This window comes from Branchiostoma belcheri, unplaced genomic scaffold (assembly GCF_001625305.1).
Source record: "Branchiostoma belcheri isolate BF01 breed outbred unplaced genomic scaffold, Haploidv18h27 scaffold89, whole genome shotgun sequence".
NCBI classification, from domain to species: Eukaryota; Metazoa; Chordata; class Leptocardii; order Amphioxiformes; family Branchiostomatidae; genus Branchiostoma; species Branchiostoma belcheri.
The window spans coordinates 166072-173718 of NW_017804564.1; the positions used below are offsets into that span (position 1 = coordinate 166072).

Genomic DNA, 7647 nt, shown 5'->3' on the forward strand with positions numbered 1-7647 from the left:
CTAGACTTTTGAAGAATTTCCTTTCTAGTTGGTAGTTACATGTTTAAAGTTAAAACTTTAGATCCAACACAATAAAGTTCTCTCACCTAGAGCTTTCAACCAGTCACTCTGGTCTTCCTCAGTAGACTGACCCAGTGTTGACGTCACACTTCAAAGAAGCCATGTGACAAGCCTCACTGGGTCAGTCTACTGAGGAAGACCAGAGTGACTGGTCGAAAGCTCTTGGTGAGAGTCAACTTCTTTGTGTTGGATCAAAAGTTTTAACTTTAAACTTCCTTCCAAGTTGTTGACGGTGACTCTAAGACGACTGACGTCACACTAAGACAGTCCCGTCGGCAGACTGAAGGATGGGGTCCGTGTCTTCAGAATTCTTTTCTTCATCTTCAGCACCATAAACAAAGAACTGGAGAAATAACTGGGAAACGGTTAAGGATAACACACTGTAGATACATCTAGTTTCTAAACATGAATATTTTCATCCATTATGTCAGTTTTATTCTATGTATTCTCACAATTAGCAGTTCATGAAATGATAGTATAGAAATTAGTTGTTCAATCAATTAGAAAGTTACTGCATGTCAAATATTTGCACTTTTATGACTTTATTTTGCATTGCTACATTTTGACAGAGATGGTCAAAAATTTAGCTAGAATGGAAAGTGAAGTTACTGTGACATACCAGTGTGACTATAATACTAAGCTTTATATTTCATCCACTCAATGTTTTAACTGTTTGAGTGTAAGTAAGGATACAGTAGAGTCGAATGTCATGGTGCCCAGACTTAGGATGGAAAGTATCAGTCTGACTATAATACATTGTACTAAGCTTTATATTTCATGTTCTGAATGTTTTAACTGTTTGAGTGTAAGTAAGGATACAGTAGAGTCGAATGTCATGGTTCCCAGACTGCCGATGAGCCAGGGCAGGTGACGGATGATGAAGTACCCCTGTGTTCCCTGCAGCAGGATGTTTAGTCCATACAGCAGGTTACCCAGGATAGCCAGGCTAAACATCCAAATGGACAGGCCTTCTGTAGACTTACGCTTCCACTGGTGGGAGGGGAGAAACAAGAACAGGTTAGTTAATATAATAATAACTTGTGTTCCCTGTAGCAGGATGTTTAGTCCGTACAGCAGGTTACCCAGGATAGCCAGACTAAACATCCAGATGGACAGGCCTTCTGTAGACTTACGCTTCCACTGTAGGGAGGAAATGTAAATGATGTTTAGACGTAGAAAAAAATGTAAATAGCTCACAGAGAAGAATCATCATCATCATTGCATAGTACCGTCTGTTACTCCTATGGAGGAACCCCTCCCTTGACTGACTCCAGTCACAGAAGAGAAAACCAGAAGAATAAAAAGAAAAACTTGCTAATGAAATTTAAAACTGCAGTGTATGTTTGAACTATACAGTATACTGTAACAGTTCAAAGTGAGTTGTTAACCGTTGGCACCAAATACATGTATGTGTTAGTTATGAGTTTAGGAAGCAGGGAGAAGGTTAATTTTCCATAAAGTTAATTGCAGGAAACTGCAGCTCAGAAGACAATATTTGTGTTAACGTTAATCACAAAGTTTGATGAGGAACTCACATTTTTGTAGATTTGCGGCATGCGAGACCCGAGATACAGCACAGAAGACACAATACCGATGGCGTAGCCCACATCACTTTCCACATCCTGTGGGGAAAAAGACAATTTTTCCTGAGTCAACAAAATAAAACTACATGTATAAGAAATGTACATCTACTACATACTGGTTTATCAGGAGAGAAAATGTCTTACCCACTTCTAGAATCGCAAAAATGGATGAAAGAAAGATTGTAAAAGATAATTGATTACATTAACTTAGTAAAAATAATTACATGAACCTGCCAAAGCATATTTCAAACCTAAATCATATACAACCTTAGGATGAATTCATGTGACGGAAGGTTTCAAGTATTTGCCATCTTATATGTGAATCAGGAATAGAAGAGACTTTACTGAACATTTTTTACAATAAGAAACTATATTAACAAGACCAGACTTACAGGAAATATTGGATGGCTGAGAAGAGATCGTCCCGAGGAGTGCTTGACGGTTGCCATGGATACGTCCCGTTGCCATGGAGACATGCTGAAGACGAGGCCGTTGAGTGACAGCAGCAGACAGCAGGACAGGACAGCGCCGTTGATGGACACATCGTCACCCCCTGGAACAGTTAACCTCAAACTCCTGTCTGTGGGAAAAAAGAAAAGAGAAAATGGTTAAAACAATGGTGTGATAGGGAGAGAGCGGAGATTATATCACACACCACCCCAATCCCCTGTGCAGTAACCCACATTATGTCATACGTGGGCCGCGATTACGTTCAATACGGCTGTCCGGCCCGTGTGATAACTAGCGGTACGGCACAGCCCGGGCTTCCAAATGTTCCATAGAATGATTTGAACGCATTTTGCCCTAACCGCGTGCTCCGCTTTCGTAAATTTGAATACAGAATTCGGACGTTGGAATTCATGTTGTCCCATTTTTTGGTTTAGGGATACCAAATTTTTGCTCATTTCGCATTTAAAGGCGTGTTTTCTTGGGTGAGTATGACATATATAAAATGTACATGGTGACAGAATCTTCAACTGTATGAGGTGGTCCTCCAACAGTAAGAAGGTGTTCAGAAGAACATGCTAATTGATTGAATTGTTTAGGTACAGGTTTAGGTCTGGACCTGTATCTAAACCCGTGTACCTGCACAGCTCTACTATCAAGTGGAAGTAACTCATGATGGAAACACAAACACACCAAAAACATAACAGAGAGGTAACAAAGGCTTACTTCTTCTCCTGTTCTTCAGTAAACAGTAGAACCATTGTGTGATCATCAGGCAGTCCATGAACACATAGTAGATGGCAGTGTACAACTGTTCAGGAAGAATAACAAAAAAGTCAAGAAGTTAACTAAGCATTAGCAATATAAAACTGTCGACAACACTATCAAAACCTTGTCACTTCATAAGATAGGATCAAACACAAGTGTTAATACTCATCAGGCAAAGTTCTGGATAGTCCAAGAGTATCCAGGACCATGCCTGGGGCAAATTGATGTTCTTGGATACGCGGAGACTATCCAGAACCGTGTCTAATCCTAACCCTAACCCATTCAGGTATAGAACTAGCTAGGCACGGTTCTGGATATGATAGGGACTATCCAGAACCGTGCCTGATCCTAACCCTAACCCATTCAGGCATAGAACTAGATAGGCACGGTTCTGGATATGATAGGGAGTCCGGGACTATCCAGAACCGTGCCTGATCCTAACCCTAACCCATTCAGACATAGAACTAGATAGGCACAGTTCTGAGTGTGATAGACCTCACCTGTATAGGTAGTTGTCCAGTGAGCACACAGCCCACGAGGTTTGCTGTGTCTCCGAACAGCCAGAGCAGCAGGAAGGGCAAAGACAGTGCTGTGTCAGCGTTTCCATTCTTCCAACCCTTGTACAGCTGACTGGGGAATAATGAATGGGAACAACATAGGAATGAATGACAGACTGCTGCAGTACCACAACAAGCCATTTGGGGCCCAAAATCTTTTTAAATCATTTCAAGTTACTGCAGTAGACAGAAATTGCATTGTTGCAAAGTGTTGATCTAAAAAAAAATTACTGAGTACCTGAATTTCAGTCCAATTTGCTTGTTAAATCAGTACAATCTGGCATGAAACTAATATTATTATTTTCCTTATAAATATGTGAGAAGCTTCCAAGTAAAAATATGATTTATCTGAACTGCAAACACGTATAAGACAGCTAGTATGTGCTAGTATACGTAGCATATGGGTCCCATATGCTTGTTTTTCAGGCCATATCAGATATACAGTAATCAACAATCACCATGTACATTTGTACAAACATTGTTGGCCTAGATACAGGAACATATTTTTGCCATCAACTTGAGTCTTGAATTTTAAAAGTGTTTTCTAATATGTATGAAGTTACATACTATGTACAAACCTGTACAAGTGATCAACTGTCGCCATCTTTTTTGTGGTCCCATAAATAATTTTTCTCATTGACACAATCCTATCTTCAGTGACCACCTGTGCACATGGACCAAATTTTACCAGTCCTGTCCACAAATCTACCATAATTTCTCTGTCCTGAATGGTCTTCTTGGCCACTTTTGTCTGTAATTAACTGATAGAGGTTTAAAAAAAAAGAAAATATGTTTATGTATGTTAAGAATCTAATATTATATATGCAACATGTATTTCATAAAGGTCCGTTTGTTATTCATTTTCCAACTGGTCACAAAGGTCATGACATCAGAAAGTAGGTCACGACTCATGACCTACACATGACAGCCATGTGACTGGTCAGAGCTATTCAAGCAGATGTTGGAAGGCAAAGTCATGATGTTTGATGTTTTTCCAGTTCCCAAATTTTTTGTTACAAATGGCCCTTCTCTAAAAAAAAAAAGTAAAACACCTCCTTTTCACATAGGCTGCAGGTCACAGTAATAAAAAGAAATATCTATTATTAGACAACTCTTGATCTTGCTTTACCCAAGCTGGCAACTCTTGTGTAGTTAATTACTTAAGCTCATTATCATGGATTAACACCACTTAGGTGCCAACTAATCAAGCAATTACAATCTGAATGATGATTTTGCTGAACCAGAAGTACTAAAATTCTAACAGACAAAGAAAAGATACACCAGGGCAGTGTACTGGGACCAGTTTTGTTTACATTATATGTAAACGACATGCCGGAGGTAGTCGACAGCACGCTGAAACTCTTCGCAGACGACACCAAACTGTATCGTAGTGTGGGTAAAAGTCAGGACTGTCAGGAACTTCAAAACGATCTGGACAAGCTACAGGACTGGGCCAGCACCTGGCAACTTAAGTTCCATCCCCAGAAATGTACTGCAATGAGGAATTGGAAAAAATCATCCCAACCACAAGTACACCATGAGAGACAACCATCACTCAGACACAGTGGACCTACAATTCACAAAACAGGAGAAAGATCTGGGAATAATTGTGGACCATGAGTTGTTATTCGACAAACATGTCACATCTTCTGTTTCTAAGGCAACCAGAATGACAGGTCTACTCTGGCGTACCTTCGAACATGTGGACAAAGATGTATTTACCATGTTATATAAGGCGCTGATCAGACCTCATCTTGAGTACGGGGTGTCTACATGGTCACCGGGTACCTGGAAACTAGCAGAACTCGTCGAACAGGTACAAAGACGAGCAACAAAAAGAGTCCCGGGCATACAACATCTACCATATGAAGAGAGGCTGAGAGTCCTGAAGTTACCAACCCTGCTGTACAGGAGGTTACGGGGAGACCTCATTAACACCTTTAAGTTTGTACATGGTTTATACGACACAACACCGTGCATACCTGATAGACATAGGGAGACAAGAACTAGAGGCCACAACTTACGGCTTAAAAGGATTGCAACGAAGACAAACAAAAGACTACTATTCTTTAGTAATAGGATAGTCCCATGGTGGAACGAGTTACCTGAAGAAGTTGTCAGTGCGCCAACAGTTACAGCTTTCAAGATAAGATTTGACAAGTACATGGAACATCACCCAGTGAAGTACAGCTACAAGGCACTGGACCATCCACACAAGCCAACAATGACAACTGTATGAGGAGCGGTCTAAACTGGAGAAGAAAATCCTACATGACCGAAGATCTACTCTACTCTACTCTACTTAATTAACATAGAGAACACATATCAACAAATCTACATTGAACAATAACAACAAAAACAATGACAAAGTTTATGTCGGTGAAGGTTAGACATCCAGGTAATAAGATACACCAAAAAAACAGTTACTCAAGCAACTGGATATAATTCTGGAAATGGTCTGACAAAAGGTAGCGGATGCTACCTGAAACGTCTGACCATTTCCAAAATCACATCCAGTTGCTTTCAAGTAACTTTTTTGACAAAGTTGCCCCATACTTACGGTAGACTGACGACAATCCAGCAGAGTATAGACACCAGACCTAAGATGAATCCCGTGTACTCTTTAGGCCCGACCACGCACTGTTTAAACGTGTGCCAGATCCACTCCACCCCACCGTGTTCCGAACAGTTCACGGGATAGTCTGGGTCCATCGTAGGGTAGGCGCTCCATGGGTGGGAGTCATTGTAGTGAAGTTGGAGGTAGTGCATAATGTTTTCTTATAGTAAAGTTAGATTTTTTGCACAAATTTGGACTAGTCAGTTGGTGACGCTTGAATGTAGCACAACACTGGAGCTACAGAGATTTCTAAATTTTATGATAAAGGTATATTTCTTGCACAAGTCACAATTTTATGTGGCACGACACTTGCAGCTACCTAGGAGGTTATAGTGTTCCACTGAAATCTCCTTGGAGCTACAGAGATTTCTCAATAATTTTATGATAAAGGTAGATCTTTTGCACGAGTCACGATTTCACGTGGCACTTGACACTTGGAGCTACAGAAACTGAGAAAGTTCAAGACAACTTCTTCAGCCTGGTTGATCCAGTTTGTTTGTTTGTCTTAACTCCAGGAGACTTGCCCACCTTCCTGGATAAAGGAAGAAAAAATAACAATATCATGAATATGGAAATACGGCTAAAGAAATTCAATAAGTTGTTCACCAGAATTTTTGGTCCAAGAAAAAGTGCTTGGCCAGGGTAGGTTTTAAAAAACCGACATCTACCAATGCAACTGACCACCTTTTAGTGGTCCCCAAGGTAATATATTCAATGACATAAGTAATAATTCTTTCTGTAGTAACAACCTGACCACATGTATACCATTGGTAGACATTAAACAAATAATCAAATTGGTGAAGCCCTTCTCAGACTACCCCTGGTAAATTGCAATTTTGAGATAAGGAAGATAGAAAATTCACATGCCTGCATAATTATTCATGAATACTTAATTGGTTACAGAAGGTCCTTGATAAGCAGCCACTTACAAAAGTACTTTGATATCAACAACTATACTTCTTGAAATTAAGTCAAAGGCCGTCAAACTGTGAAACTGAAACTGTGACCTCATTTTATCAAGCTAAGAAAGAAGAGCAAAAATAAAATTTTCTTGATAATTTCTTTCCGTCCATCAAAATTTATTATGACATTGAATACAAATTAGGCTTCATGTCATTCAGATTTCTGAGAAAATATCGACTATGTTTTAAGAAAATTACCTAAATTATGACATTCTTCATAAACTCACTCCGCCTCTTATATATTTTTCCGTCCGGAAGTTCCAAAATATTTTGAGGAACTGAAAAATCGTTGACAACACCGACTTTATGGAAGGAAAAACTCCACTTTACTTACCTGACAAAGAACGCCGACGGTTTCCACTGAAAGATCAACTCTTCTGTAGTTGTCAAAACATTATTGATCATATATTTTACAATTAAAAGCATAAAAATCTCGTGACTTTGAAGGTCTTTCCTCTTCAGTTGTGATCGACGTCCGCCATGACTGACTGTCACATGACAATATTTGCAACGTGCAGGTCAGAGGTCACAACTTTTACTTGGCAACCAAAAAATTATTTCAAATTCATGATACGTACGATATTTTGTATGAAGTGGGGTATAAAATTATGAAAAAATAGTCGAGATTATATTTTTAGTTCGAATCAAACGAT

The 7647-nt window shown here is 39.5% G+C and overlaps 1 protein-coding gene across 3 annotated transcripts; it reads right to left on the bottom strand.

Annotated features, from left to right (window-relative positions):
• Nucleotides 1–188: 188 nt before the first annotated feature.
• LOC109487521 (lysosomal amino acid transporter 1 homolog) lies at nucleotides 189–7571 on the bottom strand. 3 transcript variants are annotated; one of them, XM_019791533.1, is made up of 10 exons: nucleotides 7329–7571; nucleotides 5976–6564; nucleotides 3359–3488; nucleotides 2817–2901; nucleotides 2036–2223; nucleotides 1596–1682; nucleotides 1120–1200; nucleotides 909–969; nucleotides 754–782; nucleotides 189–415 (listed from the first exon to the last, which is right to left on the bottom strand). In XM_019791533.1, the coding sequence occupies exons 2-10, from the start codon at nucleotides 6182–6184 to the stop codon at nucleotides 314–316; spliced, it is 972 nt and encodes a 323-aa protein (XP_019647092.1). In that variant the 5' UTR covers nucleotides 6185–6564; nucleotides 7329–7571; the 3' UTR covers nucleotides 189–313. The 3 variants fall into 3 exon arrangements, with proteins under 3 accessions (XP_019647092.1, XP_019647090.1, XP_019647093.1); XM_019791531.1 differs by lacking the exon at nucleotides 754–782 and having other exon boundaries at nucleotides 190–415; nucleotides 880–969; XM_019791534.1 differs by lacking the exons at nucleotides 754–782; nucleotides 1120–1200 and having other exon boundaries at nucleotides 190–415; nucleotides 880–1050.
• Nucleotides 7572–7647: the final 76 nt, after the last annotated feature.

What these genes read in the sequence shown, in the direction of transcription:
- LOC109487521 (XM_019791533.1), bottom strand. Translation starts at nt 6,184, where the DNA reads ATGCACTACCTCCAACTTCACTACAATGACTCCCACCCATGGAGCGCC. An exon ending in TCAGCCATCCAATATTTCCT is followed by an intron (nt 1,683 to 2,035) that starts GTAAGTCTGGTC and finishes TTTTCCCCACAG; the next exon opens with GATGTGGAAAGTGATGTGGG. An exon ending in CCTGCCCTGGCTCATCGGCA is followed by an intron (nt 783 to 908) that starts GTCTGGGAACCA and finishes TTTCCATCCTAA; the next exon opens with GTCTGGGCACCATGACATTC.